Below are 19,321 nucleotides of genomic sequence, written 5' to 3'. Positions count from 1 at the left end.
TCCATTCACCAAGTTAATGCTCATGGCACTACATAGCTTTAGCAAATAATGCCAAATGCATCAGTGAAACCTCATTGCGATTGTCAACTATTTTGGCCGCCAGGAGGTTGCATCGCGGTCGCCCTGTCTGTGTGACTGCGGCTTAAGCAAGGGAGTAGAAATAACTGGACCATTGATGGACGTGACAACTAAATACAACCACAGTAGACTACGGATATAACAAACTCAAAGAGAGCTCTAATTCTAGTTCGTTATAACCGCAGTTCGTAATAAGCATGTATACAGTATATATACAGCATATTGTCGGGACCAAACAGCAATGCCACCGCGATGCAACCACCTGGCGGCCAAAGTAGTTGACAATCGCAATGAGGATTCAGGGGTCTCTGAAAGGTTTCACTGAGGTCGCCACAAGGTTTCGGAACAGTCGCAAATCCATTCGTTCGCAATCAGTCCTTTGCACCTGCACAAAAGACTGGCTACGACCGATTTGGTCGCTCGGAGGTTTCATTGGTCTCCTAGAGGTCCCCAAGTGGTGTTATTTTAATCGCAGTTTCGTTCCACTGTGCGGCGATAGGTTTCGTTGACCCTTTGCAACCTAGAGGCGACCTGTCGGTGATTGATCAGTAATGGTGCGGTGATCGACCGGAGCTTCGTCGGTGACAACTTGCAAATAAATGATTTAATTCAGAAAAGCACCCTTTTTATATGCATTATGTTTTGATCGGTGATCGATCGACAACTAGTCACCGGCCAGTCACTGTTCAGTTGCAACAAGTCACGGAAGATTCGCGGACTAGTCACCGATCGGTCTCAACCATTTGCAAACATTTCGCCGTATCTGCGGTGAACAGTTGCCGATCGAGCACTAACAAGTTGCAAAACCTGTCGCCGATTGATCGTCGATCCTACTCTAATTCCAAATATGGGCAGAAGTAGTTGCACCGGTCTCAGCGATCGCCAGTCATTCGCAAAGGAAATCAGTCGCCAGATGTTGCATCGCGGTAGCATTGTCTGCGTGACTGTAGCTTAACTGTAATTGTAAAAGCACTTCGAAAAACAGGATTAGGACTTCAGTCTGCTATCATTAATCATTGGATCGTTTATACCAGAAACACTTCACCTTCGATTTGGCAAATATATTCTGGGAGTAAGCAAAACAACTCATAATATAAACAAGTAGAGCCGAATTACAGCAGCGAATCCTCATTGGTTTTAAAATCAATAATCAATAGAAGTCAGTCTAAATCTAATATTCTGTTCCTTCACCCACGTAATGATATATCAACTTCTGAAGGTGCGGGAAGTAAGCTCAGGACGTACAGATTTGTGAACAGGTGAAGTAAAATTAGAACCATATCTCAGTCACTGTCAACTTAGAGGTGAGGTGGAATTGGGTTTAATGTCGCGTCCAAGATTATTGCACCTATAGAGCGACGTGTATGTGTGTGTGTGTGTGTGTGGCTGCTTGTACTAGTCCGGACTGATGCCGATTTATAGTGCTAGCACACTGAGATACCATGCCGCAGTTTAACCTGAATACCCCACTCAGACACAGTATACTGACTCCGAGCCAACCAGTCCTTGTTTTAGCCCCTTAGACAGGGTAACAACACGTACCATATTTTAACGTCTTTCGGTATGACGCGGCCGGGATCGAACCCCGGACTTTCCGCTCTCCTGGCGGACGCTGTACCACTAGCCCACGGAGGCGATCCTGTCACCTTAGAAAATATCCCATTCATTTCGCTGAACAAAGTCTAAGTGACCATAAACTACATAAACTCCCCAGACCACCAGTGCCTGTAAATCAAGGACTTTCTAATGGAGCCATCACTGAAGATGAAAAACACTTATGTATATTACACTGTGCCAAACATAAACATCAAACATTTCTTCTGTATAAAGTGACAGAGACCAATAATTTGAGACAAATGGACGAAAACGATTTATGCTTATACATTTCAGCAAACAATTATGTCAACATCCATAAATTATATATGTCACCATGTTTAAAATTTCAGTCAATAATCTGCCAAATTATATATCCAACAAGACTGAGTCTTTGTGTGTTTACATCTTATATTTTGTTTCTTTACTTCTGTAAATATGTTCCAAATGTTACATGTATGTTTATATAAACTGATTGTGTGTATGTCTACTACAATTGTCTTTGTTCCGTAATTACTAGATAGATATACTAGTAGATAGATATTTTATTCGGTATTTAAGGCCAGATATTACTCATTGCTAATCAGATAGAGAATCTCACCCGAGTGTCTTTTGATATCAAATATACCAACACAAGTTGATAAAAGTGGAAAAACTCCGAGTGTTGATATATTTGATATCAAAAGACACGAGGGTGAGATTTTAATTATCATCCAACACCATTCTTCCAACATCAGTTTGTAGACATTAATAAACAGTGTCTTAAGTGTAAAAAATACTGCTAACAATTTCAGTAGCAGAGCCATTAGTGATGTCATTTCATTGTGATGTCATGTAACAATGACGTCACAATGGTCTGCAAAGCATTGTGATGTAATTTCATTGCAGCGATATCTACAATGTAGATATCGCACAGCAATGAAATTACATCACAATGCTTTGCAGACCATTGTAGATATCGCTTGATCCCACCGAAGCCATATCGCCTGTGGGAAACAGTTTGGGATGATAAATAGAGAATACTAAACGAGTCCCCGTGTAATACCAATTTTATGAAACGAGTAAATAGTACTGGTATCTGACGGGCGACGAATTTCTTGATAAAATTTTCTCTTTTATTTTACTTTGTATCGAAACCTATGAAGTATTTAAACCTGTAAGTAACAGACTCGCCGTTTTGTCGGGGAGTGTACGTAGGAAGGGACATAACTCTGCACGCTACTTTTCCTAATGATACATCTGTTTGCATGTCAGTGAGTCCCCGCGATGTCTGACGCCGCCCTCCCCGCCACCGTTGCCGACGTCCCCACCCCGTGTCTGCTGGTGGACATCGACAAGGTGAAGAGGAACTGTAAGAGAATGACTGACACTGCCAGGAATATGGGAGTCCAGCTGAGACCGCACGTCAAGACCCACAAGACCATGTAAGTAGAACCGCCATCATACATGCCGTCTCGGCCCCCTTTTTCTGGCTATCGAGCTGTGAGTATATTGTCAGGACACTGTCTGGCGACACACGCAGGTGATTTTCTCAGTCGCCGTGTCAAGTAACAGTTTTAGATGCTTATATTGACAGGATTGAATATTCAACGTATCGGGGCTTCAAGGATAATTAAAGTAGTGTCACATACGTCGACTGCTGACCTCGTGTCACTGGGAAAGCCGCCCTCCCACTCGGAGCCTTGACATATTTTAAGGCTGCTTCGTGTGGAAAAGTTGATAGATCAAATCAGACACCATAATTGGTATATGGTCTCTGATTCAAATCAAATGTAAGTCCGAAATTGATTAAGTCACCTAGGTTGTTTTCAATTTAGTCAGACCTGGATGCTAGTTCTGCTGTACATACCCGCAGGGAGGTTGGTACTTTCCCCTTTCCATGGATTAGCCTCGGTAAAGAAAAATGACGAAAAATATCTTGAGACTTGAATCATGGCAATTTTTTAGTTGGAAATAAAACTACAAAGAAAATTGCAGTCATTAATGAATCGGTTTATAACAACCAAAAACAATATGTACACGTTTAAAACTTATAGATATTGATGAACAGAGAATGTCATCAACAGCCCGTATCCTACAAAGTATCGTAGGCAGGGTATAGGTTTTAACAGGGAGTCTATATATTTTAACAGGGAGTCTATAATCGTTGAATATATTCCCTCAGTTAAGTAAGTTTATTATCTCTATTTAGGTATTGAGAGTGATGCCAATACAAACTAGAACAGCAGCTGGGCTGTTATTACTATGGCCAACAGCACGGAGTCATTGACATTGTGGATGAGGTGCGGGATACTGCAGGCTGACCAGAGAGGTATCGTATTCGATACGTGGCAGCTGGTTAGTGATTTGACGGGTTATAATTAGAATACTTTCTGTTAGTCAACGTTTGACCTTCGGACAGCGGCTAGGGAGGCTGGCTCTCTGACGCCTCTGATATGCTGCCTGGCCATGTCTGTCCCATTACCACAATCGTGATTATACATATGCTGTAATTATTAACTCACAAATAAAGTGGTGTGGACCCACGGATTGACTCCTGTGTTTGAAGAAGGACAGATATCCCAAACTTAACAGCCCGGGATAAAAGTGATAGGCTCCCAGATTAGTATTGTTTACACAGTGACCAGTGTACATGTCCACGTGGCCACGTGACCTGTGTCACCATCCCCCGCGAAGCTGGCGCGGGGATATATAGGTAATAGTGTTCAAAGCTGTGTTAAGCCCGCTTTAACCAGCCACCGTCCTACAATCACCGGTTGTCTGTCTCCAACCATCAGAAATATCATCTCCACATCAGCTTTGTACAATGAAGTCAACCAGTCATCAATTATTTCAAGGTTATGTTTTCATTAATGCGGACGAGTTAGTGAGTATTGCTATATGTTGTATTCGGCAATATACCACGGCGGTCCATAAATACACTACTCAAACGGGGTAGAGCGACACCCGAGTCTTTCATATTACTATAGTTAATCTGATATACCATTAACTATTATTACTTAAAACAAAGTTACGTGAACTTTAATGACAGTTGGTAGACGCAATCGTTTTGCTAACACTCCAATAGTTTGAGTATGGGTACTAAATCGTCCCATAGTTTTCCTTGAAAGGTTCCCCTCCCATAGTTAAACAAGAGCGGTCACCCTCCCATAGTATAACATAGTATAGTGAGTATCACTTGAAGATTAGTTTGGGACATTAACTTGATCGAACTTTGTTTTAAGTAGGAGAAGGTCCTCAATCCCGCGATTATTTTCGGACATTCTCCAATACATAATTAACGTAATAAGGAAGGATCGGGTGTTATTTAACTCCTTTTGAGTTGTATAATTTATTCTGGTGTAGGCAAATTAGGTGATGGTATGAAAAGTGGTCAAGGGCAACATCAAATCATCACTCATTAGCAACCGACCCGTGAAGATCCGGGATAGAATCGGTCTTTAGCAACCCATGCTTGCCGTACAAGGTGACTATGCTTGCCGTAAAAGGCGACGAAGGGGATCAGGTAGTCAGATTCGCTGACTTGGTTGATGCATGTCATCGTATCCAAATTGCGTAGATCGATGCTCATGGCGTCAATCACTGGATTGTCTGGTCCAGACTCGATTATTTACAGACCGCCGTCATATAGCTGTAAAATAGCTGAGTGCGGCGTTAAACAACAAACAAACAAACAAACATGAGCCATCCACAATCCCTCCGTGTTTGTCCTCCAGAGAGGGAGGGGACATCACGACTGCCGGCACCAGGAGGAAGATCGTTGTCGCCACTCTCAATGAAGCGGAATTCTTCGCTGCAAATGGCTACGATGACATTCTTTATGGTTTCCCGATATCGAAGGAAAAACTACCCAGGTGAGACATGTGTAAGCTTTAGACCTTACTGAAGACTAACAGATCCGTGAAATCGTTTATGGCACAATACATTTCCCTCCTTTAAAACATAATTCTTTATCGGAATTTATCGGAGCTTGATTTTTTGTAATCTAGACTGATTTGTGTTTCATAAAATACATTCATTGCACAGTCAGGGAGGATAACGAACCTGGTAGAAATTAACAGCGACAACCATCTATTGCCTTTCCGCAGCACTGAGCGTTAATAGTCTGTGTTGAGAACTTGCGTAGAGCCTGTGTTGAGTACTTAGCCTTCCTCCAAGGCTGTACTGAAAGAAAAGTCCATAGATGTGTCGTAATTCTATCCTCCTAATAGGCAAGTCTAGATATGTGGCCATGAGGATGGCTTTCTCTTATAGGGAGAACATGTTCTTATTATTTACATAATCTAGAACTTTTGATTTGAGCTAATGATTATTGCCTTAGGGACCTGTGCCAGTCTAGGTTGTGCTCAACTCAACAAAGTCAATTTACTGCTGCCTCAGATCATACAGTGACTGACGAAGCGTGACATTAATGTAAATTTAAATTGACGATGTCACGGACAGGTGGTGATGTGTACATAGTCTGCATCAACAACAGCAGCTGTTGTTGTTGAAAGATGCTTTCAAATATAACAGCAATAAATCTACTAATAAGGAACAGATAACATCTGTTTAACAATTTAACAACTGGTATAATTATCCGAGGTGGGAGATTTAGGAATGTAGTCTTCAAGTACATTCTCTTTGAAGCGCCTGTAAAATATACCGCAAACGGAGATGGTTGTGTCTGTTTAGACTGATCAGAAAAGCAAGCTCAATGGTACATTTTAAAGGGTAGAAAGCATTGTTCATTCCACACTTAACTTCAACAAAGATTATTCAGAGAGTTTCTTATATGTTCAGTCCAGTTGTTTAAACATATCATCGAAACTCATTCTATACAATAAAGCAGATAATTTAGTATGTTCGCCAGTTAGAAATTGCCCAGAATAAGATCATTCTTTGCTGGATAACAAATGGCCACCTTTCTAGTTCTCCATATTACACATAAATCGGAGTACTTTAAAAAATTAAGTATATATTTAAGGAAATCTGTAAGAACTTTTTCAATTATATCCAATGTACTAATCCCAATATTTCTGATGCAGAAGTGAATGTTGGTACAACCCTTTGGTCAAATAACTGGCGGTCTATTGGTAAATCCAGATTTCTCAATCCTACATACAATAAATACAAATGTTTTGGTCCTGTGCAAAAAGTGCATTTTATGCTGACTGACTTCTTAATACAATTCCAAGATACTTATACTGGTCAACAGTTTAGGAAGTATAACACCTAAAAATATAATTATCAAAGGACGTTCCTGGTCCAAAGATGACAACTTTTGTTTTATCTTCATTTACAGATAAAAAATTTCCAGGTTTAACAGCAATCAGCAAAATTATGCTGTAAATCGAAAGTACTTTCTGCAGTCAATACAGTATATGGTTGTATAATCGTATTTTTCCGCAGTTCTATAGCATCATCATCAACTATTTTAACTACGGAAGCATTTAAGGGCCATTTTTTTATGTTTTTCTTGAAATTTCAAGATACATACTAAGTTGAAATTTCAAGATACTAATTTGAAATTTTAAGAAAAAATATATAAATGGCCCCAAAAGGCTTCCGTACCATCACACATATTTGTATATACATAACCAATAAGATGCAAACAACACAGGTGACATGTTTCCCCCTTGTGAGAGGATTCACGTTTACTGGAAATACAAGACTTAATATCCTTATGAATATTATGTTTCAGATTTAAACACTTCCCATGTTTATTAGACTTAGGTAATGTTTTTTGCAAAAGACTTTGAGTATTTTTAAATAAAAGTACAATAAACTTGAATTGTATATTACTTAGAAGTGGAGGGATGACGAAGTAGACACAATTAAGGATAACAACTTCTTTGTTTACTGTAAAGGCAACGGTACAGATCCCTATACCTTCGTCAGCCTGATCACTAGTAAAATATTTCAAGCAGATCTCCATTCCTGTTGCTATGCATACAGGTGCCAGAAGCTGGCCAATCAGCTGTCCGAGTTCCACATCATGTATGACAGCGTGGAGGCCATGCAGTGGGTCAAGGATACCCCGCTCAACCCGGACAAGAAGTGGTCAGTCATCATGAAGGTGGACACAGGATATGGGCGAGGTGTGTGTCGAGTTGTTGTCTGTAGGAATACAGTATGGTGCATAAATATATATATTTACACGTCACAGTGACCGTATCGCTCACTCTCCTACCCAGAGTTCCATGCGACCACCCTAGTCCCGCTGCAACAGACCAGCGCCATATACTTCAGTCATTTAAAAACCTTAACAGAATTTTTTTTTAAATCTGAAAAATACAAACAAAAGTAATAACAGATATTTCAGGTCACTAAAATTCTTTATCATATATTTGGATATGATAATATACAAAATCAAATTAAAAAAGCCTTCTTGAAAGCTACGATGCCGGTTTTGGAAGCGAAAGAATACACACCGGTCAAGTCACAAAAATGGCGCTTTGCGAAACGAACAGTCTCGATTGGTGAGTTAAATGATAAATTCACAGTTTATAAGGAAACATTGTCAAAAGAATAACAAACGGCAAGAAGCGAAAGTAAAGAGGGAGGGGAAGGCTGAAGGGGAAAGTAAAGAGGGAGGGAAAGGCTGAAAGGGGAAAGTAAAGAGAGAGAGGGAAAGGCTGAAGGGGAAAGTAAAGAGAATGGGAAAGGATGAAGGGGAAAGTGAAGAGGGAGGGAAAGGGGAAAGTACAGAGTGAGGGAAATGCTGAAAGGGAAAGTAAAGAGTGAGGAAAAGGCTGAAAGGGAAAGTAAAAAGTGAGGGAAAGGCTGAAGGGGAAAGTAAAGATGGAGTGAAAGGGGAAAGTAAAGAGTGAGGGAAAGGCTGAAGGGGAAAGTAAAGAGAGAGGGAAAGGCTGAAAGGGGAAAGTAAAGGGTGAGGAAAAGACTGAAGGGGAAAGTGAAGAGAGAGGGAAAGGCTGAAAGGGAAAGTAAAGAGTGAGGGAAAGGCTGAAAGGGGAAGTAAAGAGGGAGGGAAAGGCTGAAAGGGGAAGTAAAGAGGGAGGGAAAGGCTGAAAGGGGAAAGTAAAGAGTGAGGGAAAGGCTGAAGGGGAAAGTAAAGAGGGGGAAAGGCTGAAAGGGAAAGTAAAGAGTGAGGGAAAGGCTGAAGGGGAAAGTAAAGAGGGGGGGGGGGGAGGCTGAAAGGGGAAGTAAAGCGTGAGGGAAAGGCTGAAGGGGAAAGTAAAGAGTGAGGAAAAGGCTGAAAGGGAAAGTAAAAAGTGAGGGAAAGGCTGAAGGGGAAAGTAAAGATGGAGTGAAAGGGGAAAGTAAAGAGTGAGGGAAAGGCTGAAGGGGAAAGTAAAGAGAGAGGGAAAGGCTGAAAGGGGAAAGTAAAGGGTGAGGAAAAGACTGAAGGGGAAAGTGAAGAGAGAGGGAAAGGCTGAAAGGGAAAGTAAAGAGTGAGGGAAAGGCTGAAAGGGGAAGTAAAGAGGGAGGGAAAGGCTGAAAGGGAAAGTAAAGGGTGAGGGAAAGACTGAAGGGGAAAGTAAAGAGTGAGGGAAATGCTGAAAGGGAAAGTAAAGAGTGAGGGAAAGGCTGAAAGGGAAAGTAAAGAGTGAGGGAAAGGCTGAAAGGGAAAGTAAAGGGTGAGGGAAAGACTGAAGGGGAAAGTAAAGAGTGAGGGGAAGGCTGAAAGGGAAAGTAAAGAGTGAGGGAAAGGATGAAGGGGAAAGTAAAGAGAGAGGGAAAGGCTGAGGGGGAAAGTAAAGAGTGAGGGAAAGGGAAAGTAAAGAGGGAGGGAAAGGCTGAAGGGGAAAGTAAAGAGTGAGGGAAAGGGAAAGTAAAGAGGGAGGGAAAGGCTGAAGGGGAAAGTAAAGAGAGGGAAAGGCTGAAGGGGAAAGTAAAGAGGGAGGGAAAGGCTGAAGGGGAAAGTAAAGAGGGAGGGAAAGGCTGAAGGAGAAAGTAAAGAGGGAGGGAAAGGCTGAGGGGGAAAGTAAAGAGAGAGGGTTAATGCTGAGAGTTTTGATGAAGATGGTTAATAAAGAGAGGTAAAACCGAGGATTACTACGTAGAGCATGTGGGAGGATTAATACAGGAGTTAATTCAGAGCGTTGATATACGGAGATGTATTTCGGAGCGTCAATAGGGAGAGTGTAATAGGGAGAGTTAATATTGAGAGTTAATACGGAAGGTAACTTCTCAAATGTTGTAGCCGGCGTGTTGTGGGACAGTGATGACGTCGTTACCGTCGCTAAAGCGGCCGTTGACGCCGACAACGTGAAGTTCCTCGGCATCTACACCCACTGCGGTAGCTCCTACGACTGCACGGGTGTAGACGAACTGAAGAAGTTTGGCACCACCAACACAGACAGACTGACCACAGTGAGAGACAAGTAGGTAGCACCCTTAAAGAGGCAATCTTGTACGTGTATTAATAATTTAACACTGGAAGTAGTACAAGACATAGGCATTTCCTGTTGACCGGCGGCGTGCGGGACTTTCACAGGACAGGTGTTTCTTGGCGACAGTTTGCATAAAGCACGACCGGTATTTTCATCTAGGATAGAGTTTCATGAAAGTATATTAATGTCTTCCAGGCTGAAGTCGGCGGGGATCGCCTGTGAGACGGTGGGGACAGGCTCCACCCCTTCCTGCAGTAAACCTGCAGACAACATGGCCGCCCTGACGGAGTTCCATCCGGGCAATTACATCTTTTATGGTAGGGACTTACATTTGTTTGTTTGTTTGTTGTTTAATACCGCACTGAGCAATAATCAAGTTATTTGACGGCGTTCTGTAAATAATCTAGACTGGACCAGCCACTACAGTGATTGACATCATGAGCATCGATACAGGCAATTCGGATACGCTGACATGCATCAACAAAGTCAGCGAGCCTGACCAAACTATCCCGTTTGTCGCCTGTTACAACAAGCTTAATCACCTTTTACAGCAAGCATGGGTTGATGAAGACCTATTCTACCCCGGACCTTCATTGTCGGGAGGGACTTACACTTTCACAATCTATCTCACTATCAGACAATAGTAAACCGATATCAGTGGAGGAATGACACATTAACTGCATAATGAACAACGCTCGTCACACAAACATTTGTTTGCAGCATTCATTATGTTGTGCATCACTATCAGCGCCAGTTGCAACTCATAAATGATACAACACTAAGCTGAAGGTGTATGCCTATGAAGCGACATGTTCAATACAATACAAGGCCATCCTTGACAACACTGGCAATGGGTTGTGTGTTTTCAGACTACGAGCACGTGCGGATAGGGGCGTGTACCCTGGATGACGTGGCAGTACGTGTAGCCACCAGGGTCATCAGTCACAAGCCCTCCAAGAACCAGCTGGTCACAAACAGCGGCTTCACATCAGTCTCGCACGACGGGATCAAACAAATCGGCGAGGAGTTCTGTGTTGTGCAGGGCCACCCCAATCTCAGGTCTGTTTGTTTGTTTGTACGTTTGTTTGTTTGTATTTTTGTTTGTTTGCACGTTTGTTTGTTTGTACGTTTAACGCCACACTCAGCAATATTCCAGCTATGTGACGGCGGTCTGTAAACAATTGAGTCTGGACCAGACAATCCAGTGAATGATGTCATGAGCATCGATCTACCCAGTTGGGATACGATGACATGCATCAACCAATTGAGTATTATCTTACGCCGCTTTCAGCAATATTCAAGCTATATCTCGGCGGGGGACATCAGAAAAGGGCTTCACACCAGTCGAACCAGTGCTTGTTGCTATGGTCAACGTCCTGCACGACGTGGTAGGATGAGGCGTAATCGTCCACGAAGCCTGACCACCTGACGCTCCTTACTGGGATCGTATTCTGACATTCTGAAGAAATTCGAAATAAATCTTCTTACAATACTTGGAACTGATATTGAAAATCACATTTACTCTCAGGATCATACACCCAAATATTCAATTATTATGTTCATGATAACTCAGAAAGGTGTTCACTGTGATAGAATGACACTTCCGGGTTAGAATAGGTCCCCAGCAACCTACACGTGGATCGTTGCTCATAATGTCAATCACCCGGTTTTCTGGTCCAGACTCGATTAGTTACAGGCCGCCCTTACATCGATGGAATATTGCTCTTCAGATATATATATATATATATATATATATATATATAAAAATAGGACACCGGAGGTGATATGACTTTGTAATAAAGTGGACGGAGGATATTTCTGTTTTACAAATTGCGCTGCAACGCGTGTTTATAAAACCGGAAGTGTTGTGTCGGCAAAGGTACAAGAAAAATCCTCATTGGAAGCTTGGTCGGAAAATGCCCTGCAAGTCTTGTGTCACGCACAGCAGTTACATATACCTAGTGTGCATCATTAAGTACCTGTTCCGACAACGAGCGGAATTGATGTCATTCCAATTATGACACAGTCCTGGTCTTCTGTTTGTAGACTTGTCGAGATGAGTCAGGAACACGGAAAGATCCGACCTGCCACGGGAGATCTTGACTTCGGAGAATACCCGCTAGGAACCATGTTGTTTCTGTACCCGTATCATGTAAGTTGACCAATCATAATATTTATATCGATAATCAGTATTTTATTATATTTATTAATAACAACTAACGCTATCAAATACGACAAAAAAGTATCTTCTGTTCAAATTTTAAATGTAGGACATTGTTAAGATAATATTACACGTACTTCTAATACAAGTCTCTATGTCTGCTCATTGTCTGTATCTCACCAGCGTTCGGGTGCACGGGTGGCCCAGTTGTCTAAGGTGCCGCGATTCGCTGATCAGAGTTGCGTCCCTTGGACACGCCAGAAACCTATGATTGTGGTTTCACCCCGATTATGTTTCTAGGTTTGTCAGCACCATACCCGTGCCCATGGGTTTCACCGAAGTAGTAAATGTCTCAGACCTGCATCACTTCGGGCTTTCCTCCCACATTAAGCTGACACGCCGTGATATAACTGGAACACTGTTAAAAGTGGTGATAAACTCAACTCACTCACTCACTCACTCACTCACTCACTCACAAACTTTGTGTCTGTCAACAGTTTGCGTGGCGCCATTTATTTCCAAATCAGACAATGAATGATTACCAATTACACACGGTTAGGGAACAAACTCCCCCTTTAAGATAATAAAACCAAAATTCTGAAAGACTGATATAATTAGATGCATGGCTGAATTATCTCACAAAATGCTGACCTTGTGAATGGTGTAAACACAGCTACTGACGCCAGGTTAAACTAACAATACAAGGTGAGCTTCTGTACCCCTGGCATTCTTATTTACAGGTGATATTTGACCACATGTATGACACGTGCCTTTTTTGTTGCAGTCCTGTGCCACGGCCTACAACCACCCCCTGTATTACGTCCACTCCGGGGAGAAGATCGTGGGGGTGTGGCGTCCAACCCGTGGGTGGTGATAATCAGGGTAGAGAAGAAGATTTTTTTTACGTAATTGACATTTTACCTCTTAGTCCCTGTTACAGATAATGCCTGGCATCCAGGGTGGTGCCTGGCGCAAGTAAGAAAATATATACAGACACCTGTAGAAAACACAGGCAAGGTTAAGGGTGTTGGTGTCCCTATTAACTGTAGATGTATAGAATTTGGAAAATCAAATCTCAGATCCAAGATCAGTGTCATATTTTTAATGCATTTACTTGTACAGGAAGTGGAAAGTGAACAAGAACTAAATAACATAGCAGTGGTGCTGACACGGGACACCATTTACTGCGTTTGCTAATTGGGCAGTTGTATATAGGGCCCCTCCAGTTCTGGGGCAGTCTGCGGAAATCTTTGTTTTGTTCTGATTTACGGAGCTCCAGACCCGAGAAGCCTTGTGTGTAAGTAACCCGCCATTACTTCCTGCCTGGTGAAATGTTTTAAAGTTATCAAGTTCGGAATATAGCTTGGAATCATTTTGTTAATAATCTTAAATATTTCCGGAGCCTTGTCCTTAAGACGATTGATATGAAGAAAATTAGTGTAATAATAGTAAATAGAAGTGAGCTGTCATCATCATCATAAACAAATTTAGAGGGCTCTCTCCTGATTTTCTTATCCAATTGTGTTGTGTTGGCTTTAAATGATGGTGCCCAATAAGGGGACGGTAATTAACGTGATGAGATGAATGTTTTTTTATAATAACAATCTTCCCCTGTCGCTTAGAATACTGCTGTAACTAGTTGTGTTGCGTCCTTTTTGCATATTTCAGTAATGTGGCAATTAAACATTATCATGGGGTCGATAGTAGCAGCAAGCAGGACAACACTGTCACCACAAGCTTTTTCTGTTAACCAAAAGTAAACTTTTAAATAGTAGCGCGACCTCTTTCCTGAAACTTCCCTGGGTTAGCCTTCATGTCATTGTCCTCCAACCATCTAAGTGTGTAGTTTCAGTCTTTGTAGAGGACAGATGTGACTTTATCTGTCTCCCTTTGGGAGGACGACAGCGTGTTGTTGTGCACACAAAGGATACTCACACATAACATTCAATGAACAATGATGATGAAGGTTCACAAGCAGGAGACACATCTAAAGACATTCACAAGACTAGCTATTCAGGGACTTTCAATAAAGTACCAAAAATTCCAAACCTACCAGTTTCTCATCATGAGCACAGTTGTACAATCAAGACTCACCCAGTGAATAAAATATCTCATTTCTACTAATTTTAAATAAAACGGCCTTAAGTAGAGCCTTGAGGTATTTATTTGATTATATTGAGCCAAGTCACCGAGCCTGAACGCCCGATCCATTTTGTTGCGTCTTGCAACAAGTCTAGGTTGCTCGATTTGCGATGGTAGGGCGAGGGTGTGGAGGCGCCGTCATGAACGTTACGCCCAGTGTTGTGTACAGGAAGTTGACAGATTTCAAGGCGGAAGTGTCATGGTGTGGGGTGCTTTCTGTGGCAATGCACGTTCCGGGGTTCTTGTCATCCGTGGCAACCTCAACGCTGCTGCTTACCGTACCAGGTACTGGCACCAGAACTTCTGCCTTTTATGGCAGCACATGGACCCGGTTTGATCTTACAACACGACAATGCCAGACCCCACACAGCAATTTTGACAAGGAATTTCCTTCAGAATGCGGGAGTCAACGTCATGGACTGACTGTCAAGGACTCCCGACATCAATCCCATCGAACACGTCTGGGATGCTCTTGGCAGAAGTCTGCGCTCTCTCCAGAAACCAACCACAGAATTTGCAAGATCTTGGCACCATTTTGCAGCAACAATGGCGTCTTCCCAATCATGTGTTCACAAGCATCACAAGGTCCATGTGGAGGCGTTGTGTGGCAGTTGTCAACGCACATGGTGGCCATACACGCTACTGAACTTGTGTGCCATCAGATTCTCGTGCTTGGGACTTATGATTTAAACTGTTGATGTTATTACCGAATACTGTAGGTGCTTGGAACAAATTATGGTTACCACCGTTAATTAAAATCCTTCTTTGGACATTAATGATTAAAAATTACCTTCTCTGATACATTTGTCCGTTGTATATCATGTATGGGATTACTTTTAAAAATGTGAAGTTTTTAATTTGACTCAGTATATAAATACTAAAATGTGTATTTGCATTGTAAATTGTTCATTTCCATTATGCAATATTATGTTAAACTGTATATAGGGAGAAGGCGGTAATAAGTGTTGCACTTGGGCCCAATCCCTTTGTGTTTTTGGACAATACAATATGTTTAATACTACTACTACTACTAAAAATAATAATAATCTCTTCTCCATGCAACAACGACGTCTTCATATCCCAAAGAATTGTTATATCTGGCCAAATATGTGTAAACGATGTAAAACGTTATCACCTAAAATATATCCACTTTAAAACATTTGTCCTGATCCATTGTACATATGAACACATTGTTACGTTAAAATTCTAAATCACCCAAGGCCTGTGACCATCTTGATCTTCATTGAATACATATTATAGCTCGTGTGTGCAGGGGATTTTCAGAGGAATAAACTGAATTTAACCGTTATATTCCCATGCATACCCGGATGATATCCCAATATGTTTGTTTGTTGTTAAACGCCACACTCAGCAATATTCCAGCCATTTCACGACGGTCTGTGAATAATCGAGTCTTGGCCAGACAATCCAGTGTTTGACATCATGAGCATCGATCTACGCAACTGCGATACGATGCCATGAATCCACCAAGTCAGCGAGCCTGACCACCCGATTCCGTTAGTTGCCTCTTACGACAAGCATGGTCGCCTTTTATGGTAACCATGGGTTGCTGAAGACAAATTCTAACCTGGATCTTCACGAGTAGGATGATATCCCAGAAACCTCGACTAGTTCTAAACTAAATATTTCACCTGAGCATTGCTATTTTGACGTGTGTGTGCGCTATGGTCAGTGTGTAAAATGACTAAAATTTTCACTTAAGCAATTTATTAAACGCTTAAATATTAAATTATTTTACAAATTGACTGAAAGAGTTGTCCATCAATTTTTATATGATGACGAATTCCAAACATTTTGAGGTTTATTTTCATCACCGAGTCACTGAAAATGATTTAAAGAAAACGAAAGTCAAAGTTTATTTGTATATTTTTTGGCTTCTAATCCCAGCATAATTAGTCTACTGTGATGGTTTAAGTCCTTTTGAACGTCTTAACTTATAGTCAGTCTGTTTAAAAACTGAACAGATATATCAGTCAATTTGTAAAATGACTGAAATATGTGGACATTTTATAAATTGCCCGAGCGACTCACATTTGACATATTGACTATACACGCCGACAAGCGAGCAGGCTTGTGAAAACAAGGATCAGTGTTGTCTGTCACGCATCGAGGAACATCCCAACGAAAACAGGAACAAGAATGATTCTGTTCAATACTACAGCAAATGAAAACAAAATGCAAATATCGTAATTACAACCGACAAAAGTTGTATGTATAATATCAGGCTAATACCTTATTCGTGGAATGTATCCGTAAATATCCACATAAAGGAACAATATCCCATACGTCTGCAACTGTACAAAACATTTTTAAGATGCCACGTGTTACTGAAACAAACTAATATTTTTAAACATAGATAACTTTTATGGATAATAACTGTTCACGACAGTTTGTTTCGGGTGTTTCACATTGGTTTGAAGTCTCATTGGTCAGTCGAAATAGAACACGTGACAACTATTTTCATGAAGTCCACGGTTCTTAAAAAATCCATTGAGCTATAAGGTAACACCGAGCAATCAACGTATTTTCGGTTAGTCCTTTGAACAAAGTATGTTTTTATATCGGCACTTGTCTGCTTTAGTAAACCTACACATGTAAGCACTTTCATTGCACAAGATAACATTGATTAATCAGTGAACGTATTTTCGGTTAATCATTTAATGGATGGATTTCATTTTTGGTAACTCAACTGATCATTCCCGTTGTTGCGCTGTCACGTGCATATTACATAATATACATTTCACCCCCCTTAAAACCTGGATTTAGATTGAATAATTACCCCAGACACAAGAAATGCCAAATGGAAACTTTTCTAAGGTAATGTGAGCGGTGCTACCCCTAATCATACCTGTAATAAATTCATAAACTGAGTATCAGGTGAATGACGACAAATACACAGGTGTAGGGTCATACCAGGATACATGGATGATAACAAGGGAGCAGTAATCGTCTTAGCCACGTAATCCGAAATCCGGGCGGTCAGGTAGCCTAGAGGTTAAAGCGTAAGCTTGTCACACCGAAGACCCGGGTTCGACTCCCGACATGCATGGGTACAATGTGTGAAGCCCATTTCTGGTCTCCCCAGTCGTGATACACTATACTTGCTGATCATATTGATTTACTTTGAAGTGTCAAAGTGTACCACTTATTTGCAATTGCTTCAACATTTCCAGGAACCCATTAAAAACTCCATTACTTTTCTCCAATACAGTAAGATGCATTTAGTCTTTTGGTTTGGTTTGGTTTGGTTTGTTGTTTAACACCGCACTCAACAATATTCCAGCTATATGACGGCGGTCTTTAAATAATCGGACCAGACAATCCAGTGATTGACATCACGAGCATCGATCCACGCAATTGGGATACGATGACAACCAAGTCAGCGAGCCTGACCACCCGATCCCATTTTTCCCCCTTACGACAAGCATAGTCGCCTTTTATCACAAGCATGGGTTGCTGAAGACCTATTCTACCCGGATCTTCACGGGTCGTCACTGCCACTAAAGTCTTCAGGTTCATCATCATGTGCAACGTTTTGGCAACCAGAGCAGGTGCAGTGTTCAGTAAGTGGCAGTCATGGCATGATACAAGGACACTTTCCTGAGATGACCTATGATCGGTCACTGCAGATGAGATGAATGATGTATCTGCATGGCATGTGTTGCTTGAAAGCATCTTCTGTAGGTGGAACATTGTAGCTGCCTTGTCAGTGTTGGAGGCCTGGACATAGCCCAGGTCATATATCCAGGGTGTTCAAAAGTATAGCAGGAGTTCTGCAACATGTGTCAGCGACAATTCTACCATGAATTTGGAATTTACTCGATTCTGATTGGTCAATCAGAGGCTATTAAATCACCATAAACCCCCTCTGATTGTAACAGCTGGTTTGACGACCGCATCACCGCGGAAGCTGCGCGTTCGGTTCCAAATTCAATTTAGCGGGGTTAAATCTACAGGTAACCTAGCTCTACATTGAAAACACAGTATGTTTATCTCCTAATTAACAGTTGGCTCCCTTGTTGAGTTTCCACCTTTGTTATGTTATTACGTTTGCTGTTCATACAGGAAAAGGGGCGTTCGGGTAGCCTAGTGGTTAAAGCGTTCGCTCGTCACGCCGGAGACCCGGGTACATTGTGTGAAGTCCATTTCTGGTGTCCCCCGCCGTGACATTGCTAAAAGCGGCGTAAAACTATACTCACTCACTCATACAGGAAAATATATGTTCTCTGCTTCATAGCATGAATTCACCCGATGGAGTAAGCATATACTCCGAAACCTTGTGCTCCTTCTTAATGAAGATGGTGGCATCGTAAATTCTTTTCCGTATACCTTTATGTGTCTAGAGATTGACTCCAGAGTATCATCTGCTTGTCCGTTTGAGGGAGAGCAATTACCTTGATATTGTTCTGCACATTTTTTTTGGTTTCTTCGTATACTTTTATGGGCTTTACCGTGCATACCCAGGACCATAATGATAGTTGTATGTGCACGTGTTGCATTTTTATACTGTTTATGTATTACTTTAGGGCTTGACCTTCAAAGTGATATTGACCTTCAAATTTATCTCTTAGGTGGTTGAACAAATCATTTATTTTAAGTAAACCTTTAATAATATCCGATATAGAAAAGGTATTTGCAAACGATGATATGTATGTTTTGTATAAAGCTATTATTAAATGAAATTAACAATGGGAATAAATTGACAAAATGGGGGGGATAACACATAACCAAATTCTTCGAACATCATAAGAGTGAATATGAACATTGCCATCTCATCATAAGGCGTGTCGGCTCATTATGAGATATCAAATGGCTTGGTTGATAATACTAATAATTTAAAGGGGTTCATTTTCCAATAATTGGAAAATGAAAATAGAGCGAAATTTACCATTTTTCGGCTTATTTTTAATCACAACTAAGTTTGTGAAAGGCTGTAAGTAATTATTTTTTTAATTCAAGTCTACTTTGTGTAAACTATCACATAAATGAT

General features: G+C 41.3%; 1 protein-coding gene across 1 annotated transcript; it reads left to right on the top strand.

The window, feature by feature from the left end:
• Positions 1 to 2,893: 2,893 nt before the first annotated feature.
• Positions 2,894 to 14,548, top strand: LOC124149911 (D-threo-3-hydroxyaspartate dehydratase-like). The gene is made up of 8 exons (XM_046521755.2): positions 2,894 to 3,095; positions 5,388 to 5,525; positions 7,609 to 7,751; positions 9,818 to 9,998; positions 10,203 to 10,324; positions 10,877 to 11,066; positions 12,054 to 12,159; positions 12,953 to 14,548. The coding sequence occupies exons 1-8, from the start codon at positions 2,938 to 2,940 to the stop codon at positions 13,040 to 13,042; spliced, it is 1,128 nt and encodes a 375-aa protein (XP_046377711.2). The 5' UTR covers positions 2,894 to 2,937; the 3' UTR covers positions 13,043 to 14,548.
• Positions 14,549 to 19,321: the final 4,773 nt, after the last annotated feature.

This window comes from Haliotis rufescens, unplaced genomic scaffold (genome assembly GCF_023055435.1).
Source record: "Haliotis rufescens isolate VD_foot unplaced genomic scaffold, xgHalRufe1.0.p SCAF_4, whole genome shotgun sequence".
NCBI lineage: Eukaryota > Metazoa > Mollusca > Gastropoda > Lepetellida > Haliotidae > Haliotis > Haliotis rufescens.
Note: the sequence above shows the minus strand (reverse complement) of the source record. Positions and strands in the feature narration are given on the sequence as shown.